This window comes from Barbus barbus (genome assembly GCF_936440315.1).
Source record: "Barbus barbus genome assembly, chromosome: 15".
Lineage (NCBI taxonomy): Eukaryota > Metazoa > Chordata > Actinopteri > Cypriniformes > Cyprinidae > Barbus > Barbus barbus.
Window position 1 is genome coordinate 32,023,900 of NC_136743.1, and position 21,101 is coordinate 32,045,000.

Consider the following 21,101-nt stretch of genomic DNA (forward strand, 5'->3'; position numbering starts at 1 on the left):
CCCATAGTCCATTAACCACATTTAAGACACTCAAAATTCGAAGGGCCATTATTGCATAAAGTCCGTTATTGCAATTGGCCCATGTGTTACAGCTTGTCTGCACATATAAGTTATGTATATTGTATGTTGTGTAAGTGTCAATGTACATGTTTTATAGGGAAACTGAATGTTAGTGATGTTGGTAGAGGTTACTATGATTTCTGCAGCCTGTCCACAGCTCTGGGGAAGAAACTGTTCTGTAGCCTATTAGTGTGTGTTCTTGGAGTTCTCAGTCTACCTGAGGGGAGGGTGGTGAAAAAGTAGTTTCCGGGGTGTGAGGGGTCCTGCTGGATGTTTGTTGCCCGTGTGTAGAGACGATTTGAGTGGATATCACACAAGTTTGGAAGTGGGGAGCCAACAATCCTTTCAGCTGTCTTCACAACCCGCTGTAAATCTTTTTTGTCCGCAACAGTGCAACTAGAATACCACACAGTACAGCAGTATGTTAAGACACTTTCTATTGTGCAGCGGTAGAAGCTGATCAGCAGCTTCCGGGGAAGCTTGTTGCGTCTCAGGGTCCTCAGGAAGAACAGTCTCTGCTGAGCTCTCTTAATGATGCAGGTGGTGTTCAAGCTCCATGTCAGGTCCTCAGTAATGTACACTCCCAGAAATTTAAAACTTGAGACTCGCTCGACCTCCTCTCCATTAATACACAGACCATTGTGGGGTGTTTTTTTGCTTCTCCTGAAATCTATTATAATTTCTTTTGTTTTTTTTGTATTTAGAATGAGGTTATTGTCCTTGCACCAAGTAGTTAGTATCTGGACCTCCTCTCTGTATGCAGTTTCATCATTGTCAGTTATGCGTCCCACTAAGGTTGTATCGTCTGCAAATTTAATGAGGGTATTTGAATTGTGGGAGGAGGTGCAGTCATATGTAAACAAAGAGTAGAGTGCTGGACTAAGAACACAGCCTTGGGGGACCCCACTGTATAATAGCGGCAGTATGTGATTTTGCATTGTCCTGCTGAAATACACAAGGCCTTCCCTGAAATACACATCATCTGGAGGGGAGCATATGTTGCTCTAAAACCTTTACATAGCTTTCAGCATTCATAGTGCCTTCCAAAACATGCAAGCTGCCCATACCGTATGCACTTATGCACCCCCATACCATCAGAGATGCTGGCTTCTGAACTGAACGCTGATAACACGCTGGAAGGTCTCCCTCCTCTTTAGCCCGGAGGACACAGCGTCCGTGATTTACAACAAAAATGTTAAATTTGGATTTATCTGACCATAGAACACTTTTCCACTTTGATCCAACAAAGGTCTTTGGCCTTGTCCCTTATGCACAGAGATTTCTCCAGTGTCCCTGAATCTTTTGATGATGTTATGCGCTGTAGATGATGAGATTTGCAAAGCCTTTGCAATTTGACGTTGAGGAACGTTGTTTTTAAAGTATTCCACAATCTTTTTACGCACTCTTTCCCAGATTGGAGAGCCTCTGCCCGTCTTTACCTGAGAGACTCTGCCTCTCTAAGACATGTCTTTTATTGATAGTTTTCACGTGATGTCACACCCTTACAGGAACGCCCACCTGGGGGGCAAAACGCAGCTTTGCTCCACTCACCGCCAGCTATTTTTACACAGATTGTATGAAGTAATAATGTAGTAAAACGCAGATATTAAAAGGCGAGATTCAGTGGACACCTTATTGATGATGTATATTTTGTACAGGCAAGAAGATGAAGCCAAAATATAAACGCAATGTGCAAAGTTTCACATTAAATGGCTTCCCATAGAAAACCGTACGAAGGAAAACACTGAACCGTTAAGCGGACGGTGTTCATGTTCCGGCCTCATCTGCTTGCCTGTGTAAACTATGCATCATTAATATTGTGAATACTGAATTTGTTCTTTTAATGTTTACTGTTTTAAATATATTAAGGCGCTTTAAGTGTTTTTACAACGTTTTGTCGCACAGTTTATGATTGAAATGCTGCCGCGGGTGCTTAATATGGATTGCAAGTGGCCAAAACTTGCATTTTGTTCAGAAATACCTTTGTTTTATTCTTTTGAGAGGTGATCAAAATATTTGCGTCTGTGAAACAGATAAAGATTGACACGCCTGTGCAGCAGTTCTGTGGATGTTTTGCCCTCCCAGTCTTTGAGCCGCTCACGTGACTGAAAACTATCAATAGCTAATCATGTTGCAGACCTGATGTCAATTAACTCTATTAGATGCTAAATGTTCTCCCAGCTGAATCTTTTCAATATTTCTTGTTTTTTCAGCCCTTTATTTGCTCCCGTGCTAACTTTTTTGAGACCTTTAGAAGGCATCACATTTGAAATGAGCTCATTTAGTGGATAAAAGTGTTTAAAAAAACATCCTAACATTTCCGGAATTCAGGTTGTAGAAATGAATTGATAAAGAAAATCTATTTATGGCATTATTTTTTGACAGCATCCTCATTTTACAGCATTTTTACACAAGTGTCTAAAATTTTAACAGCACTGCAGCTTTGCAGGAGGTTTCTTGAAGCAGAGACACAGTTCTTCTGGATTTAGTCTCAGTTTGTTCTGTTTCTTCATGTCATTCCAGACAGACTGATGATGGTCAGATCACATCTCAAACATCTCACTGGATTAATGGCTAAATGAATGTTTGGAAATGTAAACTGATATTTCCTACTGACACACTACAGCAAAAGAGAGAAATAACTGACTTAAAACCATTTTTAGCTGCTGATATACTAGTGTTGTGATCATTTTGGCCTCCACTGTGTATAAATTAACATGCAAATGCTGTCTGACTGTCTTCTAATACTAGACTGCTTACAGATACTAATTCTGTCTTTTCTGTCTCTTACCCTGCCATCCATTGCCTTCCTCAACGCTTCTGCTGCCACGAACCACTTTCTTCTTCTTCTTGTAACTCAGTCGCCGTCCTCCACCCTCCCCGACCCGACAGCTTCCCCCGTGAGCGGCGTGTGTCCCGCAGCCCTGCATGTCCAGTGATCTCGTCTGTGATAGCAGTGCTTGTGTTGTCTGTCAGTGCCTGTGCTTCAGATCATCTTCACACAACCCTTCGTGGCGCTGCTGTGCTTCTCTTCCTAAAGCGCCAGCACAGCAGTCACGTTTCTAGCCATGCATGTTCCTTCATTTTAGGCGTGTTCACATACTTGTGTCATATTCTACCATCGTGTGTGTGAGCGGTATATATTAGTGTAAGTCTGGAAGAGTGTGTGTGTGTGTGGCTAAATTAAGAGATAAAAGATTAAGGTTATGTGATATTTGTCTTTACATTTAAATTATTAATGTTTTTATTTCGTAATGTTGTTTGTCATTGAAAAGGCTCAGAGAAGACCTTTAATTCTTAGTTGTGAACACTGGTTTTGTTGTTACTCGCAGGCATCTTTAGACGTCATTGTCTGCAAACACTTATATGTGCACTAAAATATGAAATATATTCATCTTTGTGAATAGCGCCACCTGCTTGCCATACTAGTTGATGACAGTTAATCCAAAATGTTCAACCAAAGTCTCTGGAAGTGCAGTATACACCTGTTCTGCTGTGTAGAAACTCAACTCTATGTACTGTACATGTTTCAGATGAACTCAACACGAGACATCATCCATTACTTTGCAATAAATCTAGCAGTAGTTTAGTGTCGTGTCTGTTCATTGCATTAGTGATATTTAAGCATTGATGATGTCATTTGCTACTGTACTCATGTTAAGTAACTCAAGACACATTATAGCATTCTTCAAAAGGACTAAATAAGGAATTTAAGACAAGTATGCAGGGATTCTCCAGCAATGCTGATGTGTTATTTTCACGTTCATAATTAAAAACATGAATATATGGATATATTATCTGCAGGTTTGTGAATCAGAGACGTTGTGCTTGTTCAAATGTGTCCTTGTATTTCATTTACTGGTCTGATGACATTGAACCTGGTTAAAACTGCCTGCTGTTTGCTCCCATAAACACACATACGCTAGAGAGCAGAGAGAGACTGAATGAAGCAGGGTTTGTCTGAATGAAGGAATGCTGAGCTTGATATAGCTCAGAAACCAGCCACAAGAGCATCATGATGGTGAGATCTACACATGATCTTCAGAGACATCCAGCCTCTCTCTGACTTCTGTTCATCAGACGGAGGTTGTCTTCTTTATGTTAGTCACTCAGACTATAGCTATGCACACATGAAGTATTTTAGAGACCTGATGAGATAGCGTTTGTTTAGGAGCAGATCTGAGGCTCAGACGGCACATTATATAATACATTCATATGACGGCATTGGAAATGAATGCTGGAAAATGTGCTTTAGCTGTTTGCTGTTCTCAGAAACTTTCCTCCAGCAGACAGCTGCATAGTTTTAATCGTGGAGAAAACACCAGATTTGAGCGCCTCACTCTTTCTGTGTTTCATTATGGCTTGATGTACTGTACCTCTATATGTATTAAATAAAATCTATTATGGAAAATAGAATAAAATGAGAATCTGCAGTGTCTAATTCCTGTTTGTTTCGTGTGGATGGTGATGTAAAGTTTCTCTCAAAAGCCCAGTTTTATGTTTCAGGTTTTTCACAAAGAAGCTGTTGTGCTAATTTCAGTCGCTCATAACGTTTTGATTTGAAGCGCTCAAGCTCTGCAGAATCACTTCAACACACAAACACAACACCCTGATGATGAAATAATAACACATCTATAAGCTGTGCAGACTCTGAATAACACTGCATCTACAGCAGAGCTCCTTTGAGGTTATCACCTGCTGTTATAGAAGAGCGTGATCGTGTGTGTGTGTGTGTGTGTGTGAGTGAGTGAGTGAGTCTGTGTGTGTGTGTGTGTATGTGTGTGAGTGTGAGTGAGTGAGTGAGTCTGTGTGTGTGTGTGTGTGTGTGTGTGTGTGTGAGTGAGTGAGTGAGTCTGTGTGTGTGTGTGTGTGTGTGTGTGTGTGTGTGTGAGTGAGTGAGTGAGTCTGTGTGTGTGTGTGTGTGTGTGAGTGAGTCTGTGTGTGTGTGTGTGTGTGTGTGTGTGAGTGAGTGAGTGAGTGAGTGAGTCTGTGTGTGTGTGTGTGTGTGTGTGAGTGAGTCTGTGTGTGTGTGTGTGTGTGTGTGTGTGTGTGTGTGTGTGTGTGTGTGTGTGAGTGAGTGAGTGAGTCTGTGTGTGTGTGTGTGTGTGTGTGAGTGAGTCTGTGTGTGTGTGTGTGTGTGTGAGTGAGTCTGTGTGTGTGTGTGAGTGAGTGAGTGAGTCTGTGTGTGTGTATGTGTGTGAGTGTGAGTGAGTGAGTGAGTCTGTGTGTGTGTGTGTGTGTGTGTGTGTGTGTGTGTGTGAGTGAGTGAGTGAGTCTGTGTGTGTGTGTGTGTGTGTGTGTGAGTGAGTCTGTGTGTGTGTGTGTGTGTGTGTGTGTGTGTGTGTGTGTGTGAGTGAGTGAGTGAGTCTGTGTGTGTGTGTGTGTGTGTGTGTGTGTGAGTGAGTCTGTGTGTGTGTGTGTGTATGTGTGTGAGTGTGAGTGAGTGAGTGAGTCTGTGTGTGTGTGTGTGTGTGTGTGTGTGTGTGTGTGTGTGTGTGTGTGTGAGTGAGTGAGTGAGTCTGTGTGTGTGTGTGTGTGTGTGTGTGTGTGAGTGAGTGAGTGAGTCTGTGTGTGTGTGTGTGTGTGTGTGAGTGAGTCTGTGTGTGTGTGTGTGTGTGTGTGTGTGTGTGTGTGTGTGTGTGTGAGTGAGTCTGTGTGTGTGTGTGTGTGTGTGTGTGTGTGTGTGTGTGTGTGTGAGTGAGTCTGTGTGTGTGTGTGTGTGTGTGTGTGTGTGTGAGTGAGTCTGTGTGTGTGTGTGTGTGTGTGTGTGTGTGTGTGTGTGTGAGTGAGTGAGTCTGTGTGTGTGTGTGTGTGTGTGTGAGTGAGTCTGTGTGTGTGTGTGTGTGTGTGTGTGTGTGTGTGAGTGAGTGAGTGAGTCTGTGTGTGTGTGTGTGTGTGTGTGTGTGTGTGTGTGTGTGTGTGTGTGTGTGTGTGTGAGTGAGTGAGTGAGTCTGTGTGTGTGTGTGTGTGTGTGTGTGTGTGTGTGTGTGTGTGTGAGTGAGTCTGTGTGTGTGTGTGTGTGTGTGTGTGTGTGTGTGAGTGAGTCTGTGTGTGTGTGTGTGTGTGTGTGTGTGTGAGTGAGTGAGTGAGTGAGTCTGTGTGTGTGTGTGTGTGTGTGTGTGAGTGAGTGAGTGAGTGAGTCTGTGTGTGTGTGTGTGTGTGTGTGTGTGAGTGAGTCTGTGTGTGTGTGTGTGTGTGTGTGTGTGTGTGAGTGAGTCTGTGTGTGTGTGTGTGTGTGTGTGTGTGTGTGGTTTCTTGATCCCAATGTTCCAGATATATATGTTTAGATTGTTTGATAATCTGATTTATTTTGATGTTTGGGTGAGAAGCAGTGCTGGTCTGAGACTGGTTAGTGTTAGTAGAGTTAGTCAGGTTAGTAAGTCTCAGAACCAGCTGACTGAGTGGACTCTTTTCAGGGTTCAGTTCTTGGGTTTGTTGTGCTTTAAAATTTAGCGATTCTCTGGGACTTGATTTTAGATGCATCCAGAATTTGAGGGATCTTTTTTGTATATTTATAATCAATGGGAAACGGCCTAATTCTGCCCTACATGCATTATTGGGTGTTCTTCTTTGTAATTTTAGGATCATTTTGCAGAATGCTGTGTGTAGGGCTTCTGTTGGATGCCTGTCCCATCTAGTGTAGCTCTGATCACTGAGTGGACCCCAAACCTCACTTCCATACAGAGCTATGGGCTGAATTACACTATCAAAGATTTTACACCAAATTGAGTGGTATTTCAATATTTTGGAATTTTTTCTTGATTGCATATAGAGCTCTTGGAGCTTTATCTTTGAGAGCATTCACTGCCGTACTGAACCTCCCCGATGCAGTGATGATCAGGCCGAGGTAAGTGTACTGCATCGTGTGTTCTAGACTGAACTGATATCTGTGTTCCTGACATCTGGGCTTTTTCTGAAAGATCATAATGTTGGTCTTTTTGAGGTTTACTGCCAGGGCCCAGTTCTGGCAGTAGTTCTCCAGCAGGTCTAGGTGTTGCTGTAGTCCCTGTGGGGTGGATGACAGCAGCACTAGATCATCTGCGTACAGCAAAAGCTGGATGTTTTTGTCTTGTAGAGTGAGTCCAGGGGCTGTAGACTGTTCCAAATGCAGACTGTGAGCCAAAAACTCTTCACCAAACGCCAATGACTTGTACATACACTATATGGACAAAAGTATTGGCACCCCTTCTTTAGAACAGAAGAAGGCACTTCCAAAACTGTGGCAACAAAGATGGAAACATAATTTGTGTATTTAAAAACTGTATTTCCATCTCTGTTGCAAGTTTTGGAAGTGCCGCCTTCTGTTCTAAAGAAGGGGTGCCAATACTTTTGTCCATATAGTGTATGTACAAGTCATTGGTGTTTGGTGATGAGTTTTTGTCTCAAGGTCTGCATATAAAGTCACACCAGAGGTGTTCAGCTGGGATCAGGACTTGGTTTTCTGCAGACCAGTCAAGTTCTTCCACACTGACTCAATCAATCATGTCTTTCTGAACCGTGTCTTATACACAGAGACACTGTCATGTTAGAATAGAAAAGGGTTCTGTACAAACTGTTGCTATAAAATTAGAAGCACACAATTCCCTAGAATATCATAATATGCTTAAACATTAAGATTTATACTCATAGAAATTACTAAAGCAGTCAAACCTGTTCATTAGAAGGGGGTGCCAATACTTTTGGCAATATAGTGTAGTAATAGGCAGTAATTTTACACTCTTTCAGAGACAAATGTAAACAATCGCGCGATCAGAGCGCAGCACGCGCCGGTGACGTCACCACGCCCTAACCCGAAGAAGAAGAACAGGAAGCGCCTCTAAAATGGGTTTGAAATAATATTTATCCAATTCTCTTAGGGTCTAGAGTCGGTGTTTTCAAGTGTGCTAGTGTATTATTTCGCTCAGGATTATTTTCCACACCGGAGACGAAGCCGCGCGTTGTCTGTGTGGTCACGTGATGTTTGTTACTTTTCTCAGCGCTGCGTCTGAAGAACCAATCACGATCGAGATCAATGACTCTTACTGCGTTACTTTAAACAGTTTATACAGCCTGCTGAGGCGGAGCTTCGCTTGTGTTTCAGGCAGCGATTCCTGGAGTAAATACAGTCAATGTTAATGATTGTTTAGTGTATTAACGCCTCCTGTGAGGCGTGTGTGTGTCCGTGTAAAAGTGATTCGTCAGATCGCGATAGTTTCTGGTTTATCTGGTGGTTTCCGAGCATAAGAGCAGATAAACCGGCGGAATAATGCGTCTCTCGGCCGGAGGATGATGAAGATCCAGCTGCTGCTGCTGTGCTCAGTGTCCGGACTCTGGTGCGTCACTCTGATTCTCTCATCTACATCAATCTGGGAGGATTAGAAGTCTATATTAGCGTGTGTGTGTGTGTGTGTGTGTGTGAGAGAGTGAGTGTGTGTGTGTGTGTGTGTGAGAGTGAGTGAGTGAGTGTGTGTGTGTGTGTGTGAGAGAGAGAGAGAGAGAGAGAGAGAGTGAGTGAGTGAGTGTGTGAGAGAGTGAGTGAGAGAGAGAGAGTGAGTGAGTGTGTGTGTGTGTGTGAGAGAGAGAGAGAGTGAGTGTGAGTGTGTGTGTGTGAGACTTGTGTATCTCTGTGTGTGTGTGTTTGTGTGAGAGAGTGTGTGACTCGTGTGTGTGTGTGTGAGTGACTCGTGTATCTGTGTGTGTGTGACTCGTGTATCTGTGTGTGTGTGTGTGTGTGTGTGTATCTGTGTGTGTGTGAGAGTGTATCTGTATATGATGAACTTTGGATTTACAGACACCTGTCACAGGAGGCACTGTGTATGAACAGTATTCTCTGTTGTATCAGGGGAAGCTACATTAGTTTAATATTGAGGCTGTGAATGTGATCTAGGCTCTCAATATCAAGTAAAAATCATCAGCATATTTAATCAGAAATACCTATTAATGGCAACATTTGTATTTTTATTGTTATATTTATGTGGTTCACCCCAAAGGGGAAAACAAATTCAATGTTCTGTACTTTACATAAGAAAAATTAAGCCTGTTTTAGGCCCTGAACTGACTGTGACACAGCTGAAATAATGCTGTAACACAAATAAATCTTCATCTACTGTTAATGAATGTGACTGTCATGAGATACTGACCCACTGATTCTGTGCAGGTTTCCTGTTCAACATGGACATTGTTCAGAGCAGACACACACCCCGACCACAGGAGCGGTCAGTCAGCGTAACGACGAACACACAGACCAACAGACGAATCATCAGGTCTGACACGTGTGTGTGTGTGTCATATATGTTTGTGTGTATGTGATGTCTTACAAATAAAGTGTGTTTGTGTATAATGTTTTATGATCTGTGTGTGGTTTTGTTAACAGCTGGTGATTGATGGCAGCGATGAGCAGAACATCTTCATCAGTGAAGTGGAGTCTTCCTCAGTTTCCTCGCGGATCCCAGACTTCACCGCAGCGTCTGCTCCTCATGAGTGCGTCTCCTGCCGGTCAGTCTCGCTCCTCAGGAGCTCACTTAGACTCAGTCCTCAATCTGCTCCTGAATGCACACTGACATAGAATGGAATTTGTATTTGAATAAAAGGAAGTGGAATTAAAATGATTTAGGTTTCAGAGAAATTTAAGGAAAAATTTTTGAAATTTTTTTAAAGGTCTTAAGATCGAAGATTTATAGGCCTTACAGATACATAGTCAGATAGATAGATAGTGTGACATGGTGAGGGAGCACACGGACACAGAACAAGTTCAATTCAGTACAATCCCCGGAGGGTGATTTACTTACAGCGTGCAAGTGAAGTGAAGTGCAGGAGGATGCTTGTAGGATGCTCAAGTGCAGGGCATCCAGGAAGGGCGAAGTCTGATAGACCTGCCAATCCTAACCACAACCTGGATAGTCCATCCGTGTTGCCATGGTAGGCTCCAGCTCGATGTTGCACTTTAAAGTGGAAGTCCTGGAGCACGGGGAACCACCGTGTTACCCTCACATTAGTGTCTTTCGCTCGAGCCATCCATTGTAGTGCTGCATGGTCCATTATCAATGTGAAACTGTGTCCCAGCAAGTAATACCGCAGATCCAGGACTGCCCACTTGATGGCTAGAGCCTCTTTCTCTACTGTGGCATACTTGGACTTGTGAGATTCTGACTGATGTAAATCACAGGGTGTTCCTTTCCCTCCTGGACTTGGGACAGGACTGCCCCTAACCCAGTGTCGGAAGCATCTGTCTGGAGTATGAAGGGACAGCCGAAATCTGGTGCATGTAAAATCGGTGAAGATGTTAATGCTCATTTCAGGGATTCAAAAGCAATCTCCGCTTCCGGCGTCCAGATCAGTTTCTCGGGCTGCCCCTTCTTAGTCAGTTCTGTCAGGGGGCTGGCTATAGAAGATAAATTGGGAATCAAGCATCGATAATAGCCCTCTAGTCCCAAAAAGGCTCATACCTGGGTTTTGGTGGCGGGTCGGACGGCTTTCCGGATGGCTTCCACCTTCTTTTCTTGAGGTTTAATCAATCCCCGCCCGATCTGATAACCCAGGTACTTGGCTTCGGCCAGACCCAGGTGCCAGCCCGCCGTAGCTCAGCCAGCACCCTCCGGAGCCGCTCGAGATGGTCCTCCCAGCTCTCTGAGTGAATGACAATGTCATCTATATATGCGGCTGTATACGCCTAATGGAGTATATCAAGAGTATATCCATCATTCTCTGGAAGGTCTCGGCCGCCCCATGCAGGCCAAAGGGAAGAACCTGGGCTGCGCAATGCTTCAATAATCCCAACTGCAGCATCCTTTGGACTTCCTCTTCGATAGCCTGCCGGTGAGCCTCGGGAACCTTGTAGGACCTCTGCCGAATATTAACTCCCGAGGGAGTGGGAGTCTCATGTTGGATAATGGAGGTCTACCCTCCGACATCGATTACTGGGTGTACGTGAGCCAGGTCAATTACTATTTCGGTCTTAGTCCGGGGCACTACCAGAAGAAATTTTTCCTCCCCCTGCTGCTACGCGACGCAATGATGTGTCCTTGAATTCCTAATGACTTTGAAGTGGGTTTGAATTTTACTGCTGCTTGTATCTGATTTATTTGTATTTATTTTAAGGTACCTATAAATAAATGTATTATTAGAGGAGGCCATTCTTGACTACAAAGTACGGGAGGGGGTGTGGCCCCCGGTAGCCGCACATCCTCATCTACTATACGGACCTGGGACCAACAGTGTCATAATCGATCATCCTCGTGTTGTTGTTTTCTGAATGACCCACCCACCGTGATCTGTTGAAAGAGATCCATATATAAATCAGTAGAAGTGGCACTACACTCACCCTCCTGTTTGCTATCCGTTGCTAACAGGGTTGGCTGACCTCCCTCCATCGGGTGGTCCGACGCCTCCGACAACCCCCAGTGTTTCGATTAGACTGGATGGACGTAGCTAACAGCTGCTCGAACCCCGGCCAGTCTCTGCCGAGCAGCACTGGAACAGGAAGATCCTTTAGTATTCCAACCTCCACATGCCAAGTTCCAGGATTTGCCGCGATGATCACCCTCTGAGCAGGCATGTATCATGTATCTCCATGCATGCAGGTAATGGGAACTGCTGCTTTGCTTTCTGGCCGAGGACGAATCACGCTGGGCTGTACCAATGTAATGGAGCTACCTGAGTCCAGAACAGCTTTTATGGGTTTCCCGTCAATGTGAATCGATCGTTCAGGAGCTCCTCTGTGTACAGCATGCTGTTCTATGCATCCGGCCAGGCATGCTCGGGCTCCAGGGGAAAGTGGCTCGGTGGGCATGGGCTCATCTACAGGTTGGGGGCCGCCAATCTGTTCACTGGTCACAAGGTGCCCTCCGGTGGTCGCCGTTCCACGTTCACCCTCCGGAGCAAAAGAGGCTTCAGCCAGTTCCACAAGCTCAGCAAGGACGGTCGGGTTGTGCATACCCATGGGTCTCCGGTAATGCCGCAGCAGCGCGCAGAGCAGGCGATCTATCACAATGCGCTCTGCAACCTGCATAGTGGAGGGTTCGCCAGAGAGCAGCTATATAGATAGACAGACAGACATAGACATATAGAATGTAACTTCCTGTGGTGTGGCTCATTCATATTTACTCTGAATTTTACACAAGCCTGTCATTTATTGATGTTTGTCAGGTGAGGATAAGACATTGGTGCATGGACGTGTGTGTGTGTGTGTTCAGGGATTGTGCAGCTTCAGACTCCTGCTCTGAAAGCGGAGTCACAGATGTGTCTACAGCTTCATGCGACGCTGCTGGAAACCTGCCATACGATCCTCGACTCAACAGGTAATGAACCAGACTTCAGTTAAACTGGTCTGAGAATCAGATTCACAAGCTGATTCCTTCTCAGTCTGAGGCCACTGTTTATTTAATGCTTTCCTCATCTGTGTCTGTCTGTCATGAAGTTTTCCAGCGGTTCAAGAGAACGTCAATGTCCGTGAGTCCAGAAGACCCGCTAAAGACAAGACGAGGAACAGGACCAATGCCTCCCGCATCCTGAAAGATCAGGTGATGTTGAATCACCAGAATCAGCATATTGCCTTCTAGTCTACATTAGAAACATGATCTGTGTGAAATGGTTGAGAATCCCGAGGGGCAGTGAGTGTTGGACTGATCTGAATGTGTCCAGGTGTCCAGCGGCTCCGCAGACAGCGACCCGTCTGTGCCCTGCAGAGACCAGGAGATCCCCACCTTTGAGGAGTGGAGCAAGATCATGCTGGAGGTGGAGAACGAGAAGAGTGAGTGGTGTTCTGACAGGAACTGTATCGCTGCTCTGCTCTCGCTGACAGTGTTTCTGTCCATCAGCTCAGATCACACACCTTTCTGACGGCCTTCACGCCGCGGGGAAGAAGCTCCAGCAGACCGTCACCAACTACGCCTCCGTGGAGTGTGGAGCCAAGATCCTGTCCTCCAACCCCGAGGCCAAGGTACTCCAACACCGCATCTGATCACATCTGTGTTTGACATCCAGTTACTGTGAGACAGGGACTGTACACCAGAGTAAACTACACATTTTATTATTTTTCTTTCATCAGCAGAATTTTGTCTAAATCAGGTCAATAAGAGAATCAATTGAGCATAATGAATTTTTCTGTATTTCAGTCAGTATTTCTGTTTTTTAGAGCACTTCAGCTATTCTGATGGAGAATATGGACATGTACATGCTGAATCCCTGCAATAACAAGATCTGGTGGGCTGATTACATAGACTGTTTGTTTTATCATCAGACAAAACTATTCTGTATGATAACTGTTGTGTTGCCGGGATTGTTTTCTGAAGATGATCTGAAGTCTTATTGAGCTCACTCAGTAGCCTGTGTTTAGTGCCTAGACAGATTTCCAGGCAGATAGCAGCAGTGTCTGTTATTCCTCATGCACCTGTATATGAGTGTTTATGAAATGAAGAACACACGAGAGAGCCGTCAGCAGTGATGGGAGGGTTTCAGGAGAAGGTCTGTGGTCTTCATCATCTCCTCATCATTGTGTTTGCGCAGGTTCATCATTGAGCTCTGTCAGCCCATCCAGGTCAAGCAGCTAGACATCGCCAACTTTGAGATCTTCTCCTCAAACCCCAAAGACTTCCTGGTGTCCATCAGCGACAGGTCAGCACTTATGCCCGCCATTACTGACTGCCTCTGTATTTATGGCTGCATATGTCTTTTTTTTAATTCCATTACAAAATCTTATAATGCCATTTTTGTACCATTTTTTAAAATGTATTTTTTAGTTTTTACATGCAGCTCATGTGTTTGTGTGTGCTATGAAGTTTCATGACTTGTTTATGCTCAGATATCCGAGCAAAAAGTGGATGAAGCTCGGGACGTTTCATGCGCGTGACGAGCGGACGGTGCAGAGTTTTCCTCTGGATGAGCATCTGTTTGCCAAATACATCAAGGTGAGACTGAGACGGAGCATGATTGTGACCGTATGTGAGGTAAGTGGAGTCTGATTCACATCCTGCTCGTTTTTCCTTCTGTTGCATCAGATGTTCACCAAATACATTAAGGTTAGCCTTCCTCGATTCACTCCAGTTTGATGTTTGAACACACTTCCTCAGAAACTCATCTTCTGTGATTTAACACTTCGTGTAAAAGCACTTTTCTCAAAAGACTGTAAAGCCCATGGTTCATAGCACTTTATAGATGCTCGATCCCTCCAGCTAAGATGTGAACAGGCCCATTCAGCACCGCTACACAGATTATCAGATTTCTCCACATGAGACTTCAGATGGTGTTAGCATTAGCATTGTAGCTAGCGTCTGACCCTCCTGCGTTACATCACAGAAGATGTGTGTGAATGTCTGTTTGATGTGTGTTTCCTGTCGTCTGATCTCAGCCTGGTTTATTAAATCTGGTCTGGTGATCTCTGAGCTGACAGCATGTGACGACTGAAGCTAACACTGAAGCGGTGGTGTGTTCTGAACTGCTGCTGGTTTAAACACACATGGATAAGTGTGGTGTTGTGTTGTTTCAGGTGGAGCTGCTGTCACACTTCGGCTCAGAACACTTCTGTCCTCTCAGTCTGATCAGGTCTGATAAACTCACATTTCAGACATTAGGAGCCAGTTTTACTAACAGCTTGCACTAGCACAAACTGTCTTTTGGTGTTAAAATAGTCCGGTCAGGTTTTACTAAAGACACGCAGTGAGGAATTAGCGCTGAAAAGGCGTGGACACAGTTATTTTTGTGCTTGATCTTATTTCATATGCATTTGTAGGAGTTTCCCTTTCAGATGCTAACTTTACAGGAGGACAGTATTCAAATGAATCACGCAACGAGATTTACTAACGTTTGCGCTCGTTAAATTACTGGTATTTGCGCCATTATTTAACATCCAAAAAAACATGTCTTAAACTATTTTGCTCTTGAAATTCCTGCAATTATTGTTGCTGGAGGAGTCACACAGAGAACAGAGAGAAGGGTGGAAGGAGAGGATTGTTCACACACGTATTCATTTATTTGTAATGCCAGAAGAACACATTATCAGAACACACAGTTTGCCAAGCCATGTTATGTTTAATTTGCTTCAGGAAATAAAAGACTTTCAAACCCTCAACTAGGAGTCACACAATACCAGCTCTTTCTAAACTTCTAGCAAACCTTCATTTTTTGGCCTCCGGTTCTTTTAAACTTCCTGTGACTTCTTTAATTCTTTATTCTTTATTTGCGACTTTAATTTGCGCTGTGCTTGGTATATTGTGTTGGTCGATATGTAAATGAGATGTTGTGTCCGTGTTCTTTAATTTGCGTGTTGTTAGTAAATCACCCACAGAAATACCCCCTCCCATCGGCGCTGTTCTGGAATTGCGCTCTCACACTAATCTGTCCTGTTTAGTAAAACTGGCCCTAAGTGACGTCTGATTGACTAACAGTGATGGGTGTGAACGCTGACGGCTCTCTGTGTTTCTGAAGGGTTTTTGGCACTAGTATGATGGAGGAGTATGAGATGAACTCAGATCCATCAGACAGACCGCCGCAGGTTCAGGACGAGCACGACAGCGGTAACACTCTCTGTCTGAATAAAACACGTCTGCTGTCTGTTAGTGTCAGAGATAGAACAGTGTCCTTTCTCTTTATGAATGTTCAGATCAGCCTCCTGATTTTCTGCCAGTAGATGACAAATCCTCCAGAAACCTGATCGGATCTGCCAAAGGTCAGTGTGAGATCGTGTTTGAGATCCTCTGCAGATCACAGCAGGTCCATGGGCTGCTGGGAGCAAACTCATGATGTCTTGTGCTTCCAGATGCTCTTCTCACGATGGTGAACAACATTGCTGCCAATGTGCTGGGTGGAGCTCCCGAGAGCACCGCAGGAGCAGGTCTGATCCCACCGCACGCACTCCTGATGTCATTACCAAAGGCTTCTTCATCACCAGACTGTGTTTCTGTGTTTCAGGAAACTCTTCCGCTGAAGGTTTAAACATGACAGAGCTGGTTTTCCCAGCCGGATCGATCCACAGCGCTGCATCCACCGGGTACGTGGCTCCAGAAATCACCTCCGCTCTTCATGTGTTGAGGTCACCAGCCAAGAAAACAGATTTTGCATGATTTTCAGTGATGTTGTTTTCAATATTTGTCTCTCTCTGAAGTGGCACCTTTCACACATTTGTTCCTCACATTTTCATGTAGTGGTTCATTCTGGGAAACTTTCTGCAGGACACATGTAAGGCATCTGATGGTAAAAGCCATTCAGCCATTAAAAAAGCCATTAAGAGTGAGTGCTGATTAATGTTTGTTGGTAGACGGGGTGTACTGTCATTCAGTAAATAATGTGGCAGCTCCTAGTAAAGTTGTCAATTTTATTAATAATAATACATTTTATAGGCACTTTTCACAGCACTCATAGTCATTTTACAATCTTAACACAAATGTAATCCTAAAGCATCAATACTAACAACATTAAACAAACAATACTGTAATAAACAAGAAGACACTGTAAGATACAGAGTACAAAGTTTCACAGGTGAGTTTTGAGATGAGATTTAGGAGTATGAAGATCTCCAGTGAAATCCATAATTGAGAGGCAGCAGAACTAGCCTCCATAGTGTTCAAACAAATACATGATAAAACAAGACAAGTTAATGAGGAAGATCTGAATGCAGGATCAGAGAGGTATGAAGGAGTTAGATTATTGAGAGTCTTGTAGGTAAGGATCAACATCAGTTGTGTTCAATAGAGGATTCTAGAAATAATTAATGCAGCTGAATTCTGGAACAGCTGTAGTTTAGAAGGAAGACCAGAGAGGAGAGCATTACAGTAACCAATGTGTGATGTTAGCAGTGCATGGCAGTGCTAATCACTGTGAGAGGGTGACGAAGGTGATTGGTGTCATGACAATATGCAGAACGAGTAATTAAGATGGATAAGGTGCTATCAAGAATGACACCCAGGCTCTTAACCAGTGAAGAAGCAGATTCATAGTCACAGAAAAACTAGTAACTTAATAAAGCCTAATTGTACTTTTGAATTTGGCATTTGGTGAGTGTAACTATTGGAGCCTAGACCATATTACGTCATATTATGTTAATGCACCATATTAAGGCTAATTGACAGGACAGACTGATTACAGTACATCACATCCAGTGTTGGGAAGGTTACCCTGGAAATGTAAAGGGTTACAGATTAACCAAGTTACCTTATTTAAAATGTAATAAGTAGTGTAGCCATTTCAATTACCTTGTTAAAGTAATGTAACTGATTGCATTTTATTACTTTTCTTAATTTCTAATGAATGTTTTCAACTGTTAATCACTGTGAATCATGTAAAGCAGGCCGGGTTAACCTTACAGTAGAACACTGATTACTGTCAGAATATTCATCACTTGAATTAAGATTATAATCATTTAATTTTAAAGCACAGACACCACAAGCACAGATCATTACAGATTTAAAATACAGATTTAAAATCATAAGATATAGTTTAATAGCAATTATACATTTTTTTTTTTTTGTTTTTTTTTTTATCAGATCCTTGCATATGTATGACAGGAAACACTGGCGTCTAACAATGTTTTGGAAAAAAACAGTTAATCATAATAAATAAAGCATATACATGAACCCAGATAGGAAATTAAAGAGTTATCGAATAAGCCTATTCTGTGTCCTAAACTCATATCTTAGAGCAGTCAATGCAGTTTGGGAAAGAAATCAATTAAATCTGTATGTTTGTGAAAATATTCAGATGTAACTCCCTTTGTGAATTGGCCTGGTCGTGTAGCGCTTCTTATCCTGCGTTTTGTTTCTCGGCTCAGGCCGGTGACTGCGGCGGCGGATCAGCTCGATGTCATTGGGATTACAGAAACCGCCAGCATTACTGAAGAGACGACAGCGACACTCTCAGACGCCGCTGGACACGCTGCGGTCCAAACCACGCCTGATGTGGAGCAGATCGTCACGCTGCTGCCTGAGGACGAACCGGATCAGTCCTCTGGAGGAAACCTGGAGCCTGAAGTAGATCAGCAGAAGCTCACCGAGCGCTTTCAATCTGCCTGCTCCCGTTCACCCAGAGTCTCACTTCAGGAGTACCTCCTGCAGCGCTGCTCCTCTCCAAACCTTCTTCAGACGAGGAAGCCAAACCCAACCATCATGACCCCATCTAAACCCACAGAGAGTCCCGTCATTCTCACTCGAGTCCTGCCTGATCCAGAAGATCTCGCACCCAGTCTGACCTCAGATCTGCTCCGGCTGGTTTCTGCAGACTCCTCCAGAGCGACGCGGCCCATCGAGCTGATGTGTGCTTCTGCCAGCGAATGCCTCACAGAGACGCCTCCTCAGCAGAGCGCTGACCATCTGAGTGTGTCCAGCCAGAAACCGGACCTCACGACCACCTCTGCTGCACAGACTGGAGAAGATCAGGTCAGCCTTGACAATGATATTCCAGCTCCTACTGTTTCCCTGAACACAGCAGACGAGTCTTCCGTATCCGCTCTTGTGGATGAAGCGGTCAGCGGCGGATCCCTGACCCCATCTCAAGCCGTTCATCCTTCAGAAGGGCTCTCAGGGTCAGAGTCCAGGAACAAGGAGCTGTTCGATGATGAAAGCAGCGCTCATATTGAGCAGATCGACACAGAAGCGCAGAACTCCAGCAACACATCTGCGCACGGCTCCAGTCAGAAAGAGTCTGTGTTCATGAGGCTCAACAACCGCATCAAAGTCCTGGAGATGAACATGTCCCTCAGCGGACGCTACCTGGAGCAGCTGAGCCAGAGGTGAGTCTCGCTGGATCCATTATACTGCTGTATGTAAATATATCCACACTGCTTCCAATGGATAAAGCTGCTTAGAGTTACAAAAGACAGCTGTATATTTGCAAACATGAATGCTTTCCACTCATTCTTAAAGCACTCTTTATAGGAGCCAAGCACAAGTTTTCTTCTGCTTTTGAGTCTATGGCTGCCCATAGAACCGCTTGAGGCAACTTTATTAAATTTGGCACACTGATAGAGGACAGTCTCAACATTAACCACAGTGAATTTGGACTTTCTAACTCAAGGCCTAATGCTTGTACCTTCTTAAATGTAAAGGCTAGAAACAAAAATTAGTTTTCCCTCTGATTCCTTGGCTCATGCCAAGACGATTGAACTTTCACCTCACTTGTCTGATCTTCACCAGATTCCACACAGATTATCATCAGACATTGCTGGCAATACGTTATTAAAAGCTTTGTAGTATCTCAAACCGTTTTAATTGTCAAATTTGATGGTAAGATGCCACTCTGGATCTGAGGCTATATCTCTGCAACACTGTCATATTGACACCAAACTTTGTGTCATTGACACCCAACACTGACCACACCACATCCATTTGGTAGCAGTGCCACCTACTGGTCAGAAGTGATAAGAAATTATATCACATTACAAGTGATTGTATTTACGGGTTTGCTTAAAATCATCAAACATCGTCTGTAATTACTCATTTTTCTTCAGTTGGTCTGATGCTGCTACTGATTTTGCCTCAGTTGTTCTTGGACAGTTCACCCAAAAATTAAAATTGTCATCATTTACTAGTAAGTTGTTTCAAACCTGTATGAGTTTCTTCTGTTGAGCAATATATGGGAAAATACTGTGGAAGTCAGTGGGGACCAGAAATGGTTTGGTTACCAACATTATTCAAATGATGACAAAATTTACATTTTTGTGTGAACTATCACTTTAATGGGTGTTTGCAGCAGTATTTTCATTTGTACCTTTGTTCTGTTGTAGTTATTTGACCTATTGCTTATAATTAGTATAATTGATTCCTTTCTTATGACTGTTCACTTGTCTTTAACAAGCTTTAAACTTTTCACATACAGTAGAAATGTATTATTTTTCTAAATTAAATTTTGTAGCACAAATAACTATATTGTAATGCTGTATATTGTTGTTGTGATATGAGTGACTGTGATTGATCTGTTTATGCTTGTGTTTCATCGGCCCAGATACAGAAAGCAGATGGAGGAGATGCAGAGAGCCTTTAACAAAACCATCATCAAGCTCCAGAACACCTCCAGAATGGCCGAGGAGCAGGTCAGAGACGTCTCGAGGCTAAATTCATTCAGACCAAACCTGGACTGATGTGTTAGTTCAGTCTGAGTTAGAGTCTGTTCAGACACGAAGACGTGAAGATCAGCATTGGTTTATTCTGCTGTATAGCTCAGTCTTCTTTAAGTGTCACAAAACACCTCAAATTAACCATTTCTGAAAGAATAAATCAATAAAACGTCATGTAATAAAGACAGGTATTTCACAGGGATAACAACATAAACATGTTGTAGGAGGACATTTCCTGAGTCCTCATAATAAAAATAGCTTTAAAAACATTAAACATTGTTTAATTAAAGATCTAAATGCCTGTAGTTTTGTGTGAGGGGTAGGTTTAGGGAAAGGGTAAATAAAAAAGTTTTTTTTTTTTTTATGTAAAAAACTATTGTGTCTATGGAATGAACCCATAATAATAGGAATACCTGTGTGTGTGTGTGTGTGTGTGTGTGTGTGTGTGTGTGTGTGTGTGTGTGAGGCGAAGCACACAGAAGCCATATAACAGTGTTTTCCTGTCCTCTGTGTCGCTGCTTTCCTCTAAACACATGTTTCAGGATCAGAGGCAGACGGACTCTATCCAGGCTCTGCAGGCTCAGCTGGAGAACGTGACGCAGCTCGTGCTCAGTCTGTCTGTCAGCGTGAGTCGACTGCAGCAAGAGGTCAGCAGCCTGTTCTCATCCGTTCATAATGACAACACCTCCATCAGACACCATCATTCATATCTCAACTAACTCAGTGTCTTTACTAGGGATCCATCGATATCACCGACTGAAACAAAGCTCTAGTGTTATTAATAAACTACCCATCTGAAGCAGTCTGACTGTATTACAGATTATATGCTGCTTTATTAAATGATGTTGTGTCTCCTGTTGCTCTGAGGATCATTTTAACATCTCTAGACCAGGTTCCATTGTGCTGCATAACAGAATATTTAAATATCTTTATTTACAGCAGATAATTATGATTAAAATGAGCCAAGAATGAATCTATTGCAGTGCAAAGATATGATTGGCTAAAACACGCAGGAGACGAGGAG

At 43.5% G+C, this 21,101-nt stretch overlaps 2 protein-coding genes across 4 annotated transcripts in view; both read left to right on the forward strand.

Moving 5' to 3' along the window:
* Positions 1–4,491, forward strand: part of LOC306881663 (dynamin-1-like) — a 44,741-nt gene extending 40,250 nt beyond the window's left edge. For all 3 annotated transcript variants that reach the window (XM_079435851.1, XM_079435852.1, XM_079435853.1), the window contains one exon: positions 2,922–4,491. In XM_079435851.1, the coding sequence (XP_079291977.1) occupies positions 2,922–2,964 (43 nt within the window). In that variant the 3' untranslated portion in view covers positions 2,965–4,491. The remainder of the gene's footprint in view (positions 1–2,921) is intronic.
* Positions 4,492–7,840: 3,349 nt separating this feature from the next.
* LOC306881816 (SUN domain-containing ossification factor-like) overlaps positions 7,841–21,101 on the forward strand; it is a 15,014-nt gene continuing 1,753 nt past the window's right edge. Inside the window, exons 1-18 of the mRNA XM_079436101.1 lie at positions 7,841–8,372; positions 9,197–9,302; positions 9,413–9,534; positions 12,231–12,335; positions 12,455–12,557; positions 12,679–12,787; positions 12,855–12,976; positions 13,172–13,239; positions 13,543–13,650; positions 13,838–13,943; positions 14,522–14,577; positions 15,460–15,548; positions 15,635–15,700; positions 15,791–15,865; positions 15,943–16,021; positions 17,798–18,754; positions 19,966–20,053; positions 20,620–20,724. Coding sequence (XP_079292227.1) covers positions 8,326–8,372; positions 9,197–9,302; positions 9,413–9,534; positions 12,231–12,335; positions 12,455–12,557; positions 12,679–12,787; positions 12,855–12,976; positions 13,172–13,239; positions 13,543–13,650; positions 13,838–13,943; positions 14,522–14,577; positions 15,460–15,548; positions 15,635–15,700; positions 15,791–15,865; positions 15,943–16,021; positions 17,798–18,754; positions 19,966–20,053; positions 20,620–20,724 — 2,511 coding nt within the window. The 5' untranslated portion in view covers positions 7,841–8,325. The remainder of the gene's footprint in view (positions 8,373–9,196; positions 9,303–9,412; positions 9,535–12,230; positions 12,336–12,454; positions 12,558–12,678; positions 12,788–12,854; positions 12,977–13,171; positions 13,240–13,542; positions 13,651–13,837; positions 13,944–14,521; positions 14,578–15,459; positions 15,549–15,634; positions 15,701–15,790; positions 15,866–15,942; positions 16,022–17,797; positions 18,755–19,965; positions 20,054–20,619; positions 20,725–21,101) is intronic.